At 45.4% G+C, this 21319-nt stretch overlaps 1 protein-coding gene across 1 annotated transcript in view; it reads right to left on the reverse strand.

Annotated features, from left to right (window-relative positions):
- Nucleotides 1-20399, reverse strand: part of GLCCI1 (glucocorticoid induced 1) — a 69342-nt gene extending 48943 nt beyond the window's left edge. Inside the window, exon 1 of the mRNA XM_056518928.1 lies at nt 19959-20399. Within this exon, the coding sequence (XP_056374903.1) occupies nt 19959-20382 (424 nt within the window). The 5' untranslated portion in view covers nt 20383-20399. The remainder of the gene's footprint in view (nt 1-19958) is intronic.
- Between the last annotated feature and the right edge of the window lie 920 nt (nt 20400-21319).

Here is a 21319-nt window from a genome sequence, read left to right on the forward strand (position 1 = left end):
CCCCTTTAAGGTCATATTTTACTATTTCGGACATTTATATATATATATGTTAACTTACATTATTTTATTAGAAAAACGGGAAAGGGGTGGGGGGGGGGGGGGGGGGGAGGAAGAGTCAAACTTTTGTTAGGGCAGAGCTTATTCACATTGATTAATTTTATTTTATTTTTTGTCCCCATAGGGGACTATTACACGGAATCTTCCGACTGCAAGCCCTGAACAATGCTGTGCTATAGTCCAGCATTGATCAGATCGCTTCTATTTTATATAATAGGGACTCTGATAAAAGAAAGAAGCGATCCGATTGGTTGCTATGGAAAACTGGCCAACTTTTCCTCTGCAAGGGTTTAGATAAATCTCCCCCCATAAGTGCAGGCTGCTTGGATACTTGGGAGCACCGATCAGATGGCAAAGAGGCAAGTAGGGACCCTCCGGCCATCAGATCAGCAGATTATGAACCCGTGATTTTGGGAAGGTCCCAATCAGTACCCCTGAACCGACCGGCAACTTTTAATTTTTTTTTGCAGAAGTTTATTTTTTTTGGGGGGGGGGGGGGGGGGGGAAACTCGATATTAACACTTAGATAGGCCACAAACTTTTTATAGCAGCATCTAAGGGGTTAATGCAGGACATCAGCCTGATTGGTGATGTTCGGCATTAGCCCGGCACAGTTCCTGAAAGCGCTTCATAGAATGGGAGCAGGGCATGAATGTACACCCTGCATCCTTAACCCCTTAAGGACTTGGACAATTTTATTTTTACTTTTTCGTTTTTTTCCTCCTCGCCTTCAAAAAAAAAAAAAAAATCATAACTTTTATATTTTCATCCACAGACTAGTATGAGGGCTTGTTTTTTGCACGACCAGTAATCCATTGTAATCCCATCACTCACTTTATCATAAAAATGTATGTCGCAACCAAAAAAGAATGCTATTTGTGTGGGGAAATTAAACAGAACCGCAATTTAGCAAATTTTGGAAGGTTTCGTTTTCACGCCGTACAATTTACGGTAAAAATGACATGTGTTCTTTAATCTTTGGGTCAATACGATTAAAATGATACCCATGATTATATACTTTTCTATTACTGTTGTGCTTAAAAAAAAAAAAAAAAATCGCAAACTGTTTAACCAAATTAGTACGTTTAAAATCCCCCTATTTAGATTTTTTCATTTTTCCGTATAAGCGGCGGTATGAGGGCAAATTACCTCGTGATCTGTACTTTTTATTGCTACTATATTTGTTTATCTAAAACCTTTAAATACACTTTTTTATATATATTTTTTAGAATAAAATGTTATAAAAAAGCAGCTATTTTGGACTTTTTTCTTCCTTACGTTCACCGTACGGTATAATTAACATTTTATTTTAATAGTTTGGATATTTACGCACGCGGTGATACCAAATATGTATATAAATTTTATAATACACACACTATATATATATATATATATATATATATATATATGAAGGTAGGAAGGTATGGATGAGTTTATTTTGTTTATTTTTGAGGCCCGGGCATATATAAATGTGTACCACTACAGTTGTCCTTTAAGGGGTACTCCGGTAGTGGTGGGTGTGGGGGGAATTTTTTTTTTATCAACTGGGGCCAGAAAGTTAAAACAGATTTGCAATTTACTCCAATTTAAAAAAATCTTGATCCTTCCAGTACTTAGCTGCTATATGCTCTACAGGAAGTTCTTTTCTTTTTTAATTTATTTTCTGTCTCTTCGGTGCTCTCTGCCGACACCTTTGTCCATGTCAGGAATTGTCCCAGTTTGTAAAATGGACAGAGGTGTCAGCAGAGAGCACTGTGGTTGTGACAAAGGAAATTCAAAAAGTAAACAACTTCCTGTGAAGCATACAGCAGCTGATAAGTACTGGAAGGATTAAGATTTTTTTTTTTTTTTTTATAGAAGTAAATTACTAATCTGTTTGCCTTTCTGGCACCAGTTGATTTTTCCAGTGGAATACCCCTTTAAGGGGTAAAAAGCATTGCCACACACATTACTTTTTAGGGTGGTGCAAGTAACAAGATCTGGCCTCTCTGCCACCTTCTGAGCATGCTCAGTTTGACAAATGAACAGCCGCGGGACAGGATACTCTTACATTCACATCACTCACCATAGACTTCAATGCAAAATTTTGAACTGACTTCAATGAAGCGGAGAACACAAGGCAGATGTGAACCAGGCCTTATCCACCAGGGCACGTTCACAACTTCTACTTAAAATCTAAATAATAAAGCGGCATAAGAAAGTAAATTTTCGGAATTGCCGAGACTCCTCATTTTAATGCTAATCCTATATGAAGTTGGTGCGTCTTATACGGCAAATACACATTAAAACCCTGTCCTATCGCGGCGGTCCCTGCGGCCGGGATCCGCGGCTAATACAGGACATCACCGATCGCGGTGATGCCCTGTATTAACCCTTCAGACGCGGCGATCAAAGCTGACCGCCACGTCTGAAGGGAAAGTGACACTAACACGGCTGCTCAGTCGGGCTGTTCGGGACCGCCGCGGTGAAATCGCAGCGTCCCGAACAGCTTACAGGACACCGGGAGGGATCTTACCTGCCTCCTCGATGTCTGCTCCGTGCCGGGATCCCCTGCATGGCCGGTGCTCTCCTTTGTCGCCATCACATCGTCCCGTCATCCAATAGGAGCGGAGTGCGTAGCGACGTGATGGCGGCGACGGAGAGTGAGGATACCGGGCAGCAGAGTCGTTCCGATGCGACGGGGACACCCCGTGGACGTGGCGACAGCGGTGACGGGTCCGGAGCGGCGGTGACACGCGAGTACTACTTCCTATACCAGTGGTCTTCAACCTGCGGACCTCTAGATGTTGCGAAACTACAACTCCTGGCATGCCCGGACAGCCAACGGCTGTCCGGGCATGCTGGGACTTGTAGTTTTGCAACATCTGGAGGTCTGCAGGTTGAAGATCACTGTCCTATACATTGTATATGATTCAGAATTTTTTCTTCCCTAGATTTTCCTCCTTCAAAATTGGCTGCATCTTATATGCCGGAGCGTCTTATATGGCGAAAAATACGGTAATTCCAGACAGTCATTAGATTCTTCCCCCCTCCCCCCCCCCCCCGCACAAAATTTAATGGACGTCTCCTTTTCTCTCGGTTTACAAACTTTATGTAAGAGACAGGTTTACAGATTACTACAGCTTTCCGGAGATGCAAAATAAAGGTGCCAGCGAGGTAGAGAACAGGAAGGAAAGCTGGATTAGTCACTAGTCAAGCAAGTATTTCTTAAATGCACCCACGACATGAAAAAGAGAGCGAAGTGTAAAATCCGACACCAGCCTTATACTAAATCACACAACTCATTAAAGGGCCAGAGCGGCGGGGGCTCCGGCTGATGCAGAACTACAACTTCCAGAATGCCCGGAAAAATAGGAGGCCAATTCTAATACACACTGGGGGAGAATGATCAAAACCTGTGCAGAGAAAATGTTGTCCAGTTGCCCATAGCAACCAATCAGATCACTGCTTTCACTTTCAGAGGCCTTTTTCAAAAATGAAAGTAGAAAGCTGATTGGTTGCTATGGGCAACTCAGCAACTTTTGCTTTATACAGGCTTTAATAAATCTCCCCCACTTTTTTTTGATTCATTTTAAATTTGGTCAAATAAAGCCAAAATGTGGAAACCTAGCCTTAAAAGGGGTACTCCGCTTCTCAGCATTTGGAACAGTTCAGAACGCCGGAGCCGGCAGCTTGTGACATCTTAGCCCCGCCCCTCATGACGTCCCGCACCGCCACACCCCTTCAATGAAAGTGTATGGGAGGGGGCGTGACAGCTGTCACGCCCCCTCCCATAGACTTGCATTGAGGGGGCGAGGCTATAACATCACGAGCTCCAAGCGTCACTGAGCAGCGGAGTACCCCTTTAAAGCAGTAATCCGCCCCTAGACATCATCTCCTCTATCCAAACAAAAGGGGATAAGATGTCTGATCGGGGGGTTCCCGCTGCTGGGGACCCCCATGATCTCCCTGCTGCACTCTGCATTTGTTTAGAGCGTCGGGTGCAGTGCCGGAGGCTCGTGACGTCATGGCCACGGCCCCTCAATGCAAGTCTATGGGAGGGGGCGTGACGGCAGTCATGCCCCCTCCCGTAGACTTACATTGAGGGGGCGTGGCCGTGATGTCACGAGTGGGTGTGGCCGTGACGTCATGAGCCTTCGCTCCACATTGCCAGTCATCCGGCATGGAGAGGAGTTCGCTCCGTGCACCAGATGTCTGGGGTGCAGCAGCTGAGATTGCGGGGGTCCACAGCGGCGAGACCCTTGCGATCAGACATCTTATCCCCTATCCTTTGGATAGGGGATAAGATGTCTAATATGTCTAGGGGCGGAGAACCCCTTTAAAAGGGAACTCCGGTACTAGACACGTCTGATTGCGGGGGTGGGGTTCGACCGATGGGACCCCCGCGATCTAACAGAATGCTGGCTGTGCTAGGCTTCAGAGTGGCCATGGACAACACCCCCCCACCCCTTTAGGTCTATGGGAGAGAGAGATACGGTGGGTGTATTTACGGATCGCCCATAGAGATATATGGAGGTTGGCCACATCTTCGGGCCGTGGTTGACCGTAATCCGGCACGTGCCACATGGATACATGCGGATTACCATGGGAGCCAGGCTGGAGATCACGCCCTCCCCCCCCTCCATCAGACACAGGGGATAAGATGTCTAGTAGGAAATGTATGAAAAGAGTTTTAATGGCGGTGGAATGTATTAAAAGAGGATCTCAAAACAAATCTGCAGCTACTGCGTATCAAAAGTCACATTAATTACATTACAGAATCACCTGCGGATTTCACCCTTAAGTGAATAAATAAAAAAAAACTATAAAATAATACATAAAAGTAACCACACTGCAGAATTTTCAGTAACGGATAATTTCCGCTACATGTAATCTGCAAAATCCCATAAACTGCAAATACGACCACGTTAAAAAAATAATAATAAATACAGATTTAAATTTACACTTACTTTTTTGTGCCAAAACTTGTTAATCGGCACTACTTTACAGAGTTTACATGGGCCACTGTTTCCCAACCAGGGTGCCCTTCAGGTGTTGCAAAACTACAACTCCCAGCATGCCCGGGACAGCTGTCGCGGGCATGCTGGGAGTTGTAGTTTTGCAACAGCTGGAGGCACCCTGGTTGGGAAAACACTGCCATACGAGTACGGGCCCCATTGACTTCAAAGGCTCAAATGTAGTCAGCTAGCGTTTCGTGTTTTTAACCCCTTAAGAACTCAGCCCATTTGGGCCTTAAGGACTCAGACAATTTGATTTTTACGTTTTCGTTTTTTCCTCCTCGCCTTCATAAAAAATCATAACTCTTTATATTTTCATCCACAGACTAGTATGAGGGCTTTTTTTTTTGCGTGGCCAGTTTTTTGTAATAACATCACTCATTTTACTATAAAATGTAAGGCGCAACAAAAAAAAAAAAAAATATTTGTGTGGGGAAATTGATAAGAAAACCACAGTTTTGGAAGGTTTCGTTTTCATGCCATACAATTTACGCTAAAATAGACCCATTTTCTTTATTCTGTGGTTCAATACGATTAAGAGGATATCCATGATTACAAACTTTTCTATTATACCACTTAAAAAAAAATAAAATAAAAAAAGTTTAACCAAATTAGTGCATTTAAAATCCCTCTATTTTGCTGACCTACAATTTCATTTTTCCATATAAGCGGCTGTATGAGGGCAAATTTTTTGCGCCATGATATGTAATTTTTTTTATACCACATTTGCATATATAAAACTTTTAATACATTTATCAATTTTATTTGGAATAAAGTGTTATAAAAAAGCAGCAATTTTGGACTTTTTTTTTACGTTCACTGTACGGGATAATTAACATATATTTCAATAGTTTGGATATTTATGCACGCTGCAATATCAAATATGTTTATTAACATTTTTTTTTTTCCTTTTTGGGAGGAAAATGGGGAAAAACTGACAATTTACATTTTTATAGGGGCAGGGGATTTTTTAAAAAAGGTTTTACTTTTATTCTACACTTTAATAGTCCCCCCATAGGGGACTATTTATAGCAATCATTCGATTGCTAATACTGTTCAGTGCTATGTATAGGACATAGCACTGATCAGTGTTATTGGTCATCTTCTGCTCAGGTCTGCTCGATTGCAGACCAGAGCAGAAGACCCGTGGAAGGCAGCGGAGGGAGGTGAGGGGGACCTCCGGCTGCCGTTCTGGATGATTGGATCTCCACGGCAGCGCTGCGGGCGATCCAATCATCCATTTTAGTGACCGCATTGCTGCAGATGCCGTGATCTGTATTGACCACGGCATCTGAGGGGTTAATGGCGGACATCCGCACGATCACAGATGTCAGCCATTACCAGCGGGTCCCTGGCTGTTAGCAGCAGCCAGGACCTGCCGCGCATGACCAGAGCATCGCTCCGTATATGTATGTATAGGACGTAAATATACGTCCTGGCGCGTTCAGTACCACCGCACCAGGACATACATTTACGTCCTGCGTCATTAAGGGGTACTCTGGTGGAAAACTTATTTAAAAAAAAAAAAAAAAAAAAAGTTCTCCACCGGAGTACCCCTTTAAAGGTCCTGTTCGCACATCAAAAGTCCCGCTATGGCATTGTATTCAGGCAGAAGACTTTGTTAACAGGACAGCGTAAAAACTTTCACAGACATAAGCGCCGATTCCAGATAATTTATGGTGCCAAACCTTGTGATTTTTATTCATTTATTTATTTTCAGTGTGAACAAGCCCTTAGGCCCTTATGTTTTCCAATCAATGTGCCTCCAGCTGCTGCAAAACGACAACTCCCAGCATGTGCAGATGGGATGCAGCGGTGCGCCCACTACGCATATCTGCCATTTGGGAGTGTTGGATGGCAGCCATATCGATTTCCACCCAGCTTTCCCAGAAACAGATCCGAAAGTTCAAAGATTTATCAATCTTGGGTTATTTTAGGTAAATAAAAAATAAAATAAAAAATAATAATAGAAATAAATAAAAATAAATAAGAATCTGTGCAGTACATCGCGCCCACTGAGAGGCCGCAGACAGTCCTGCTGGGATTATCAACGGCATCTGTTGACTTGGGTCTCGGTTTCCATCTGTTCAGCAGACAGAACCTAATCTTGTCTGCAGATGTAGCAGAGCCGAGTTGAAGATGCTATTTTAACGCGTTATCAGGACTACACGTAACCATAAGTTAGTATGAAGACTTTACCTCTGATCTTACCCACAGATGTACACATTGATAGGAACAAGTAAGTGGCTGCCAGACAACTCAGGCAGCAGCTTATCTCTACTGCTCCATTATACCCTAGGATTCCAGCCTGCGGACTTTCCAGCTGTTGCAAAAACTACAACTCCTAGCATGCCCGGACAGCCGTTGGCTGTCCGGGCATGCTGGGAGTTGTAGTTTTGCAACAGCTGGAAGGCCACAGAATGAACACAACCGCAAATGACAAATTCAGCCCTGCTACATAAACCCTATGCTTGGGCTTCGGCCCAATAACAACGTGTCCTACCAGCGGCTTTTACTTTATCTCTTGTCCTGTGACTTCTCTCTCTCTCTTCTCACAAAAGACCTCGGTATCATTTTCCACCCCAAGAGGCGCCCCCTATTATTTTAAAGCAGAAACGCGCCGGGCTGTTCGAGGTGTGCCCTGGTAAGAACTTCAAGCTGAGGCATGTGCGGCCTCCCTCGTGCTAAATATGTGGGAGATGCGGATGCCACTGTGATTAACAACCACCACCTTAATAATGCCGTATATACTGGCCCTAAAGATGTCCTGTAAAGTGTAGTCATCTGCTCCTAGGAAAGCTGGGTGCCAACTATTCAGGCCGCACAGACCCGCGCGCCCTGCCGGGGGCCGCACAGACCCGCGCGCCCTGCCGGGGGCCGCACAGACCCGCGCGCCCTGCCGGGGGCCGCACAGACCCGCGCGCCCTGCCGGGGGCCGCACAGACCCGCGCGCCCTGCCGGGGGCCGCACAGACCCGCGCGCCCTGCCGGGGGCCGCACAGACCCGCGCGCCCTGCCGGGGGACTGCCGGGGGCCGGATAGACCCGCGCGCCCTGCCGGGGGCCGCATAGACCCGCGGGCCCTGCCGGGGGCCTACCGGGGGCCGCATAGACCCGCGCGCCCTCCCGGGGGCCGGATAGACCGTATATACTGGCCCTAAAGATGTCCTGTAAAGTGTAGTCATCTGCTCCTAGGAAAGCTGGGTGCCAACTATTCAGGCCCTGCCGGGGGCCGCACAGACCCGCGCGCCCTCCCGGGGGCCGGATAGACCCGCGCGCCCTCCCGGGGGCCGGATAGACCCGGATAGCCATGAGCTTGGAGCCTCCATATTGCCTAATGCTGAACCTTTGATATCTGCAGTGTTCCCATTAAGTGCAGACTGTTCAGACATGCTGGGAGTTATAGTTCTGCAACAGCTGGTGGCACACTGGTTGAGGGGGGGGGGGGGGGGGGGGAACTGATGTGATGTGTATATTCACACAGAGAAGATGTGTAGCAGAAATGTCTGCAATTGTCCTATTGGTGTGAATGGTTGAATTTCATGCACATAATGGAGGACACCATCCCATTTATATGAATGAAACCAGTTCCTGTAGGATGTGAATGTTCCCTAATCAAATACGTTCGGAACAACCCTATAGACTTTCAAGGGCACCGTACACAGGTCTGTCAGGAGACTGGAGAAGCTGGGTGGAGATCACATAGGCGCTGACACAACACGAAGAATAGTCATGACTCAGGACAATGCTTATCCGCTCAGCCGGCCATTACCTCCTCATTACACTGACAGCGGTTACAACCTCAAACAATAAACATCAACACTGCCATAGAAACTGCATGACAGCCAAAGAGGAAACGGGCAACCGACACATAATGCAAGAGCAGAAAAGCCTGCAGAGTATTGCACAAGGCCTCAGCGGCCACTCCAGACAAGTACAGAAAAACTGAATCAAATCTATTAAAAAACTTTTTAGGAGTAGGGAAGTGGATGGATGCCAGTGCAGCACCCCTAATGCCCATCCAAGATGAGGGAGACACATGGAATCTAGTACAGCACCCACAGCCGCCAAATCAGAAGAAGCCTGTGTAAACTAGCAGAGCATACTCCAAGGAGTAAGCACTCCGCACAGTACACCCCTAAGATGGAGGGATCCTATACAAACCAGCAACCTAGATGGAGGGGCCTACAAAAACCATGACTGCACCCCGAGCAGCAACAGACACAGAGGAAGCCTATAGGAACTAGTCCAGAACCTTACAGCTGCCATGACAGAGAAAGCCTACGCACAACGGTATTGTACCCCTAGCAGCAAAAAGATGGAGGAGGCGTATGCACAACACAGAACCCCCCCTAAGATGGAGGAAGCCTATGTACCCCAGCACTGCACCCATAAGATGGACGAGGACTATCCACACCATCACAGCACCCACTAAGATGGAGGAAGACTATGCACAATACCACAGAACCCCCCTGAAGATGGAGGAGGACCATGTGCATCAGCACAGCACCCCCTAAGTCGGAAGAAGACTATGTAGACCAGCACAGCACCCCGTAAGATGGAGGAGACCTATGTACACCAGCACAGCACCCACTAAGATGGAAGAGGACTATGTACACCAGTACAACACCCCCTAAGATGGAAGAGGACTATCCACACCAGCACAGTACCGCCTAAGAAGGAGGAAGACTATGTAGACCAGCACAGCACCCCCTAAGATGGAGGAAGCCTATGTACATGTGCACAGCGCCCCCCCCCCCCCCCTAAGATGGAGAAGGCCTATGTACACCAGTACAGCACCCACTTAGATGGAAAAAGACTATCCACACCATCACAGCACCCCCAAAGATGGAGGAAGACTATGCAGACCAGCATTGCTGAAAACACACAAAATAAGAAATCCCATTCACAACTACGTAACCTCTGAAATCCCAGGGGAACCCAGCAGAAACTCGTCGGGCTCAGTGTTTATAGAATTATATTTATAGACGAGACGGTTTGGCACAGGATCATCTGACTGGCATCATCCATCCATACAGGCCCAAAAAATGTTGGGTTGAAGACGACCCCCTATGCCTGCACTCTCATCACCTGGAAGACTATCAATACCTGTATAGACTTGATATAGGTTCTCCATATCTACATGGGGGAGGGGGAAGACCACCAGGAATGTGCGCCATCAATGCTTCGGCAGCAACTGACCCCCCCACTGTATCCACTTTGAGCTCAGAACTAAACCCATCCACGTATCACAGTGTTTCTCAACATATGTGCTTCCAGCTGTTGCAAAACTACAACTCCCAGCATGTTGGGAGTTTGTAGTTTTTGCAACAGCTGGAGGAACAGTGGTTGATATAGTGGATAGATTATATATATTTGTGAAAAAAATAAAAAATTTGTACATCAGCATTTATTAACCACTGTTCCTCCAGCTGTTGCAAAAACAACAAACTCCCAGCATGCCCGGACAGCCAACGGCTGTCCGGGCATGCTGGGAGTTGTAGTTTTGCAACAGCTGGAAGCACACTGGTTGAGAAACACTGATACGTGGATTTTATTTTCCATATAGTAAATTTGAGTAGCCGTATTAGTCCAGTGATGCAGATGGTAAATCCATGCTACACAAGCAAGAGTCTTATTGGGGGAAAAAAATAATAATAATAATAATAATAATAATAAACTATGTGAAATAAAAGTAGTAAAAAATATAACATAGTAAAAAAATTAAAAAAGTAAATAGTAAAAGAAATATATAAGTTAAGAAATCTAAAGATTAAGAAATAGTAAAAAAACATTTACAAAAAAAAATAGCAAAAAAAATTTAAGAAAAATACTAAATGAAAAATTGGCAATAGTAAAAATTAAACAAAAAGAAGAAAAAATCTATAAAAACAAAAAAAAAAAAGACATTGCGCTGCAGTAGACTACTCACAGGCAAACTTACAGCTCTACTAGTTAGTGGTGCGCTGCAATTAGGTTGAAAAAATAGACTAAAAATATAAAATCAGTAAAAAAAAAATTAAACTAAAAAAAAAATTAACAGTAAACTGAAAAAAGTCAATAAAGTAAAAAAAAACAAAAATATAAAAAACAAAAAAATAAAATGTAGGCAAGGCATAATGGGAATATAGTATAACAAAACACTGCAAAAATAAAAAATCTAAAACGTAGAAAAATGTAAACCAAACAAGACATAATAAAGGTATAAACCCCCCCCCCCCCCCCCCCCCCCCCCACGTGGTTGCGGCGCAGTTACAGCCCTACTAGTTAGCGGAGGCGCTGTCATTAGGAAGCGTTCTGATTTCACCTCAGTAAATAGGTCCCCGAGGTTTTATGAATGATGTCACCGCGGAGCCGCACGGCGCTATTAGAGTCGCCAACGCCATCTTGGGCTGATGTCACAACCGTAGCAGCAAATTAAAGAGACAACCCCAAGGCAATATACACAACGACGCATGCAACAGAGCCGGACTTGGGCCACTGTTTATCTTGATGCCTCACTGCTTACCTGCAGTCCTATGTAACGTCACAGATAACAGGCCGAGATCTGGAACCACCATGCATCACCTGTGAAGGCCTACCGATGCCTACACAATATACCAGCGTTTCCAAACCAGGGTGCCTCCAGCTGCTGCAAAACTACAACTCCCAGTTGTACTGCAGCTATACCCACCTGTTTCAGCTTTACATAGGACTGCAGCTATACACACCTACTTTAGCTTTACATAGGACTGCAGCTATACCCCCTACTTCAGCTTTACATAGAACTGCAGCTATACCCACCTGCTTTACATAGGACTGCAGCTATACCCACCTGCTTCAGCTTTACATAGGACTGCAGCTATACCCACCTGCTTCAGCTTTACTACGCATACAGTGATCGGATAACACAAGTGGTTATAGCTGCAGTCCTATGTAAAGTCAGTTGGCAGATGTAGCACAATGGAGTTCCCCTGCCACTCGGAGATTTCGTCAGGCAGCCGCCGACAAAAAAAACAGTGGTAGGACCGCGGGCACTGCGCCATCACCACTGACGGCTATGCAGAACTCGTGGCATTCCGCGCAAAGAATGAACATGTTCTTTCTTTGCGCTGAACAATTTCAGCGGTGGAATTGTCTGCCGCAGAAATTCCGAAGTGAACGGGTCTCGCGGAAGACCCATTCACACTACGGTACAGTTCACTGCGCGGAATTCTACTCGCGGAATTCCGAAGTGTGAACGTTCCCTAACTGATCACCATGTCCTGCTACATCTGAACACTGACCTTACATAGGACTGCGGCTATATACCCCTGGCATTATGTTAACAAGGGATTCATAGTAAAGCTAGTGGAGGTGGATATAGCTGCAGTCCTATGTAAAGTCAGTGCACAGAGGAAAGGCGAGGTTTCTCAACTATTTATTATGCATTTCCTGTGTTAACAGACGACAAACTCAGCTCCATCTACGCACTAAGGGGGGAGATTTATCAAAACCTCTGCTGAGGAAAAGTTGCTGAGTTGCCCATAGCAACCAATCAGATCGCTTCTTTCATTTTGCAGAGGCCTTGTTAAAAATGAAAGAAGCGATCTGATTGGCTCCTCTGGACAGGTTTTGATAAATCTCCCACAACGCTACAGATGTAACCACCGGCGTTTACCTTCATACCGTACGCATGATAAAGAAGCTGGATATAGAGGCAGTCCTATGTAAAGTAACTAGGGATGTCCCAATATTAGTTTCGGTATCGGGGCAGATACTACCCATTTGCATGGTATCGGGGACTCTTTTAATGTCGCCTGATCCCATGTCCGCTACCTGCTGCCGCTCCACTGCCCCGTTCTCCTGTCCGCATCATGGCGTCCTATGGAGGAGCATGTGACACACACGTCACTCCGCCTCCTCCCCTGCGCCCAGCGTAACGTTACGGAGGAAGCAGTGTGACGTATATGTCACATGCTCCTCCATAGGACGCCATGATGCGGACAGGAGAACGGGGCAGCGGAGCGGCAGCACCCGACAGAGGACAGCCGCAGGTGAGCTGTCTGCAAGGGGGGGGCCTACTGCTGTTTAAAGGGATTGGGGGGCTACTGTCTAAACGGGGGACCCTGCTGCTGTTTAAATGGGGGCCCACTGTCTAAAGGGGGGCTGCTACTAATGTCTACATGGGGGGGCGGCTGCCGTCTAAACGGGGGGCCCATGCTGCTGTTTAAAAGAGGGCCCACTGTCTAAAGGGGGGCTGTGGTCTACAGGGGGGCTGCTACTAGGGCTGGGCGGTATACCGGTTCATACCGAAATTTTTGTGCTGCATGATATGAATTTTAACCCATGCCGCAATACCGGTTTGGCCCCTCCCCCTCGTGAATGAATGAATCAGCCCAGCACTGCGCTGTCCCCACATCGGGGAACTAATCATATGTGACCCGCAAGCGCTGTTCTGCCCCCCCAATTAATTATATCCCAGCGCTGTCCCCATCGGGGTACTACTCACATGTCACCCGCATGCGCTGCCCTCCTCGTCCTGTTTGTTGCAGCTGCCGGCGCTGACACTATACCAGTGGTCTCCAACCTGCGGACCTCCAGATGTTGCAAAACTAAAACTCCCAGCATGCCCGGACAGCCGTAGGCTGTCCGGGCATGCTGGGAGTTGTAGTTTTTCAACATCTGGAGGTCTGCAGGTTGGAGACCACTGCTCTATACTGTGCGGTATCCCTATGCCCGGGCTGCAAAAAACAAACAAAAAAAACTAACTCACCTCCCGTTGGTCCGGTACCAGCCTCACTTGTTTCCTGGGGACGGGAACGTCGGAGAACCGTCAGCCTATCACCGGCCGCAACGATGTTCTGCCTCGGCCGGAGATAGGCTGAGCCCACTGTCATTTAAGAAGCCAGCATCTTACATGACGAGGCGGAACATCGCTGTGGCCGGTGATAGGCTGACGGTTCTCCGACGTTCCCGTCCCCAGCGTAAGGCCGACGTAGGTGCGTTAAAGTTTTTTTTTTTTTTTTTTTTTTTTTTATCTTTTGCAGCCCAGGTATAGGGATACCGCACAGTATAGAGTGTCAGCGCCGGCGGCCGTAACAAACAGGACGAGGAGGGCAGCGCATGCGGGTGATATGTGAGTATTTATCCCCGATGGGGATGTGGGCTGATAATATGGGGGGGGGGGGCTAGGAAATACCGTCATATACTGTAGAACCGCAAAAAGTAAAAAAAAATACCGTGATACACACATTTGGTCATACCGCCCAGCCCTAGCTGCTACTAATGTCTGAAGGGGGATACTACCTACTATTAAAGACAATCTTACAGCAGAGTCACCTGCACTAACTTGAATTTATAGGTAGATAGGTCAGGTGACCCGGTTTCTTTCGCTGCTCACCATGTGGTCATCGGTCTCATCGTCAATGCAAATTCCCTGTTCTGTCCAATGGAGAAGAGAGAAATCTTGTCTCATACTACAGCAGCCGCCTCCATTGTACACAACAAGGACCCACATATCATACGGTAAACAGCGCCAGAAACCGGGTCACCCTGGGGTCAGATTCCCTTTAAAATATAAGTACTCGTACTTGGTATCGGCGAGTACTAGAATTAAAGTATCGGTACTCGTACTCGGTCTTTAAAAAAAAAAATTAAAAAAATAAATATGGTATCGGGACTTCTTTAAAAGTAACAAAAAACCACATACCGTATTTTTCGCCGTATAAGAAAGTTGATACGTCTTATACGGCGAATACCTGCGGCCATCAACGGCGTGCGTAGCGACCTGATGACGGCGACGGAGAGCGTGGATCCTGGGGAAGACTACGTCCAAAGCGTCGGGGACACCACGGGGACGCGGTCGCGGTCCGGAGCGGCGGGGACACGTGAGTATTACCTCCTATACCAGTGGTCTTCAACCTGCGGACCTCCAGATGTTGCAAAACTACAACTCCCAGCATGCCCGGACAGTCGTTGCATCAGTTTTCATCCGCATCCGACTTTGCACGATTTTTTGTCCAAATTCAAAATCGGATTTTTTTTATTATTGATGTCTATGTAAATCGCATGGAATCGTGTGACTGTGCGATTGTATCAGATTAATCGCACATTAATTTTTCTTTGTACTTATGCGCAGTAGACTTCAAAAACACATACACTTCAAATATATAAAACTTTATTGCCATTGGCATACATATTGATTTTTAAAAACCGGATCAGATTTTTATTGAAAATCGGATGGAATTTTTCATCTGTACAATTTTTGGATACGATTTTAACCCCTTAAGGACCAAGCCCATTTTCACCTTAAGGACACAGCCAATTTTTGCATTTTCGTTTTTTTCCTCCTCGCCTTCTAAAATCCGTAACTCATATTTCATATTTCCATCTACAGACCCATATAAGGGCTTGTTTTTTTGCGTGACCAAGTGTACTTTGTAATGAAACATCTGATTTTACCATAAAATGTACGGCAAACCCAAAAAAAAAAAAAAATGATTTTTTAGGGAGGAAATTTTAATGAAAACCACAATTTTTTTGAGGGTTTCGTTTTCACACAATTTACGGTAAAAATGACGTGTGTTCTTTATTCTGTGGGTCAATAGGATTAAAATGATACCCATGGCTAGATACTTTTATATTTTTGTACCGCTAAAAAAAAAAAAAAAAAAATAAACACGAAAACTTTTTGTATAAAATCAGTCATCTAAAATCGCCCTATTTTGACCATCTATTACTTTCATTTTTCTGTATATAGGGCGCTATGAGGGCTAATTTTTTGCGCCGTCATCTGAACTTTTTATTGATACCACATTTGCATATATAAAACTTTTATATCATTTTTTTATAAAATTTTTTTTTAATAAAAATGTGAAAAAAAGCAGCATTTTTGGACTTTTAAACATTTTTTACATTTACGCCATTCACCGTACAGGATCATAAACATTATATTTTGATAGTTCGGACATTTACGCATGCGGTGATATCAAATATGTTTATAAAAAAAATTTAATTTACGTTTTTTGGGGGGGTAAAATGGGAAAGACTGACAATTTTTATTTTCTTTGGAGGAGGGGATATATTTTATATAAAAAAAAATTTGCTTTTTTTTATTTTTAATTTTTTTAATTTTATTTTTTTATATTTTATTTATTTTTATTTATTGACATTTTTTTTATTTTTTATTTTTTTTAACACTTTTTATGTCTCCATAGGGGACTATTTGATTGCTAATACTGTTCAGTGCTATGCATAGGACATAGCACTGATCAGTATTATCGGCTGTCTTCTGCTCTGCTCGATCTCAGACCAGAGCAGAAGATGCCGGGAGACGTCCGGAGCCAGGTTCGGAGACCTCCGGCCCGCCATTACAGATGATCAGATCGCACGGCATCTGAGGGGTTAATGGGCCTGGCAGAAATCAGTGCGATCGCGGATGTCGGCCATTACCGGCGGGTCCCCGGCTGCTGATAGCAGCCGGAACCTGCCGTGTATGACGCGAGCACCGCTCCAATGCTCGCGGTCATACACAGGACGTAAATGTATGTCCTGGTGCGGGAAGTACCGCCAAACCAGGACGTACATTTACGCCTGAGGTCGTTAAGGGGTTAAACCGGATAGCAAAGAAATTTTTACATACGATTGTATACGATTTTTTGCAACACGATTTCGTCCGATAATCGGATGGTTAAATCGTGATGTCAACCTAGCCTTAGTTTAGGATGCAGCCTTCAGCTGTCGGGGCATGCTGGGAGTTGTAGTCTTGCAATGGTTGGGAAACCCTGTACCATGTTAACTTACCAGATCACACGTGGGATATAGTGACGCATTGGAGCTGAAATGGTGCGGCACGACTGTATTGTGGTTTTACGGGATCACATTTCAGCCTCAAAGCGTGAAACGACAGTTTCCGCTCTGCTACATCTGTCCAGAGACGACCATTGTGCCGAATCTGCACACGCTCTAAGACGAGAACAAGTGCGGGACGGTCGCCATGAATGAACTCCGCGCCTGCAGGGAGTTTAACTGAGTCTTAAAGGGACGACGCGTACACGAGGCACAAGGAGGGGGCGACTGCATTTAACTGTTGCAAAAACTACAACTCCCAGCAGCAACCTGTCGCTTTACAGTAGTTGCAAAACTGCAACTCCCAGCATGCCCTGACAGCCTCCGGCTGTCAGGGCATGCTGGGAGTTGCAGTTTTGCAACTACTGTAAAGCGACAGGTTGCTGCTCTAGAACACACTTTAGTTACTATGTAATCTAGACTGATACTGCAGAATCCAAGTGCCCACGAACCCTCCAGAGAATTACATATGTTTGTTCTAGAACCATAAGGGCCGAAAATTATTCTAGATTACCAGATCCTTAGCAAAATCTATAATAAAATAAAATGCCCACCCTGTTCTGGAATTATTAGTATTGCCCCCCCGTTTGAGACCTCCAGATCATTAACATAGCCTGCCATACTAATGCAAGCCCAGTTCTAGAGTACAAGTATCGATATGTGTTCTAGACCACCAGATCCTAATTGCAAGCCCAGTTCTAGAGTTACAAGTATCAATACATGTTCTAGACCACAGATTCTAACGCAAGCTCTGTACTAGAACTACAATATCCAGCCCTTCTGTACCCAAGTAAAGCTTTACATAAAATGTGCAAACATGGTTCTAGAACTACAACTGCCAGCACCTGCTCTAGACCTTTAGGTCCTCAAACTATGCTTATTACTAATGGAAACTCCAGATCGGAAACTTCTGGTTCCAGAACACCATGGGGCAAGCACTTGTTCTAGACCAACAGAAAAATCTAACAATACTTTCGCAGACTCAGACCTACAAGTATCGATGCTTGTTCTAGATTGTCAGATCCTTAGTCTTAATTTGCAAATGTACATCTAGCTCTAGAACTACAAGTGACAGTACCAGAACTTCAGATGCACCGAATAGGTCTATATTACTAATGTAAACACAGTTGTAGAACTAAAAGGGCGAGCACTTGTTCTAGGCGTCCACATCACCATCCGAATCTGACATTAGAAATGCAGACTCCATTCTAGACCTTGAAGTACCAGGACCACTAGATCCCTAGCAAAGTCTCACCTTACTTGTGCAAGTATTGTTCCAGAACTGTAGGTGCAAGCAGTTGTTCTAGACCACCAGATCCCCATGATAGCCTTTTTTTTTTTTTTAACAAATGCAAGTACTTTGAGAACTACAAGTGCCAGCAGCTCTAGATTCCAAGCAGAGCTCTAAATTACAATTTCAAACACCATTCTAGAACTTTAAGTGCCATCACCTTTTCTAGACCTCCAGTTCCTCAGAAAGTGCTTGCATTACTTACATATAAGGTCAAAAAAAGTTAAAAGCACTTGGTCTAGACCAGATTTCCCAACCAAAGCGCCTCCAGCTGTTGCAAAACTACAACTCCCAGCATTCCCGGACAGCCAACGGCATGCTGGGAGTTGTAGTTTTGCGACAGCTGAGGCACCCTGGTGCGAAAACACTGATCTAGACCCTTGGATCCTTATATAAAAAGCTCAAAATTTCAAATGCACGCCCTGTTCCGGAACTACAAACACCAGCACCTGCTCTAGACCTTCACATCACTAATGCAAACTCAGTTCTAGAACTACAAGTTCAAGACTGTCCTGGACCAGCATCCTCAGTAAAGCCTTAGGTTACTAACGCAATCCCTGCTCTAGAACTGCAAGTGCCAGCACCTCTACATCCCCAACCTAGATCTACTGTACATCTATAGATCAACCTAGATCTACTGTACTAATGCAAGCACTGTGTCTAGAACCATAAGTGCATCTGTTTTAATCTCCAGATCCCCTTACATCAGTGTTTCCCAACCAAGGTGCCTCCAGCTGCTGCAAAACTACAACTCCCAGCATGCTGTGAGTGGGGTATTAAGTAGGAGGGACCCTTATACCCATGGAGAAGGAAAACCATTCACTAGATCAGTGTTTCCCAACCAGGGTGCCTCCAGCTGTTGCAAAACCACAACTCCCAGCATGCCCAGACAAGCCTTTGGCTGTCTGGGCATGCTGAGAGTTGTAGTTCTGCATCTGCTGGAGGTACCCCAGTTGGGAAACACTGCCGTACAAGTCTTGTTCTAGATCAGGGTTTCCCAAACAGGGTGCCTCCAGCTGCTGCGAGCCTGAGGGGGGCTATTAAGTAGGAGGGACCCTTCTACCCATGCAAAAGAGAAGGAAAACCATTCACTAGATCAGTGTTTCCCAAGCAGGGTGCCTCCAGCTGTTGCAAAACTACAACTCCAAGCATGCCCAGACAGCCGAAGGCTGTCTGGGCATGCTTGGAGTTGTAGTTTTGCAACAGCTGGAGGCACCCTGCTTGGGAAACACTGCCTTACATGTACAAATCTTGTTCTAGATCATCGTTTTCCAACCAGGGAGCCTCCAGCTGTTGCAAAACTTCAACTCCCAGCATCCCTGGACAGCCAAAGGCTGTTTAGGCATAGTGGAAGTTGTAGTTTTGCAACAGCTGGAGGCACGATGGTAGGGAAACACTGATCTAGATCTAGTACCTGACCTTGACCTAGAAAGGTTGAAGCATCCACTCCAGACACCATTAGATTTTAGGATTGCTCTAGAACAGTGCTCTCCAAACAGTGGGCCCCCCCCAAACGTTGCACAACTACAACTCCCAGCGTGAGCTGTCTGTGCATGCTGGGAGTTGTAGTTTCACAACAGCTGGATGTCCACTGCTCTAGAACCTCATGTGGCAGCACCTGCTCTGGAACCCGGAAGCTCCACACCCCCTGCTCTAGAACCAAAAGTTGTAAAGTGTCATCTGTGTCCTGTAACTTGAAGTTGTGGCAGGGCTAGCACTACTCCCAGCATGCTGTGCAGGCTCCCCGGTGCATGCTGGGCGTTGTAGTGCCCCTGTAGACGTGTGCCGGGCGCCATGCTGCCCTCACCTCTGCTCCCGGGGGACGCCGCGTTCCTCCTGTCCGGGGATGTGCTTCTCCTCCTGCGGGTCCTGGCCGCCTCGGGGCTGCTGTGAGGCTGCGGGAGCAGCGGAGAGGGCGGGGAAGGACTCGGGGGCCCCGGTTCGGTATTGCTCCCCACGGAGGCGGACGGGGAGCGGCTGGGGCTGCTGTGCAGGAGCTGGTAGGGCACGGTGGCCCGGATGGGCTGCAGGAGGCGGGCTGAGCCGTTCGGAGGGGAGACGGAGCCGCGCTTCACTCGGGGGTGAGTGGAAGACATGACGGCGGCGAGATGCGCGGTCTCCCCCGCCACCGCCGGTGACGCAGCTCCTCCACTGCCCCCGAATGGCCGGAGACTGTCACACAGCGGAGAGAAGGAAGGGGGCGGAGCTCTGGGCGGCAGGCGGCGCGTCATAACCAATGGGAGGGCGGAATCACAGCCTGACGTAGGGGGCTCGGCCAATGAGAGGCGGGGAGGGGCGGGGCCACGTGGAGATTGTAGCGCAAAATAGTTCAATGACGTCAGCAAAGTAAGCAGGAGGTTTAATACACGCGTATACTACATATAGTATAATATACAGTATAATAGTATAATACAGTATAATACACACTACATATAGTATAATATACAGTATAATACCACACTACATATAGTATAATATACAGTATAATACCACACTACACATATAGTATAATATACAGTATAATACCACACTACACATATAGTATAATATACAGTATAATACCACACTACACATATAGTATAATATACAGTATAATACCACACTACACATATAGTATAATATACAGTATAATACCACACTACATATAGTATAATATACAGTATAATACCACACTACACATATAGTATAATATACAGTATAATACCACACTACATATAGTATAATATACAGTATAATACACACTACATATAGTATAATATACAGTATAATACACACTACATATAGTATAATATACAGTATAATACCACACTACATATAGCACATATAGTATAATACCACACTACATATATAGTATAATATACAGTATAATACCACACTACATATAGCACATATAGTATAATATACAGTATAATACCACACTACATATAGTATAATATACAGTATAATACACACTACATATAGTATAATATACAGTATAATACACACTACATATAGTATAATATACACTATAATACCACACTACATATAGTATAATATACAGTATAATACACACTACATATAGTATAATAGTATAATATACAGTATAATACACACTACATATAGTATAATATACAGTATAATAGTATAATATACAGTATAATACCACACTACACATATAGTATAATATAC

Source organism: Hyla sarda, chromosome 5 (genome assembly GCF_029499605.1).
Source record: "Hyla sarda isolate aHylSar1 chromosome 5, aHylSar1.hap1, whole genome shotgun sequence".
Classification (NCBI taxonomy): domain Eukaryota; kingdom Metazoa; phylum Chordata; class Amphibia; order Anura; family Hylidae; genus Hyla; species Hyla sarda.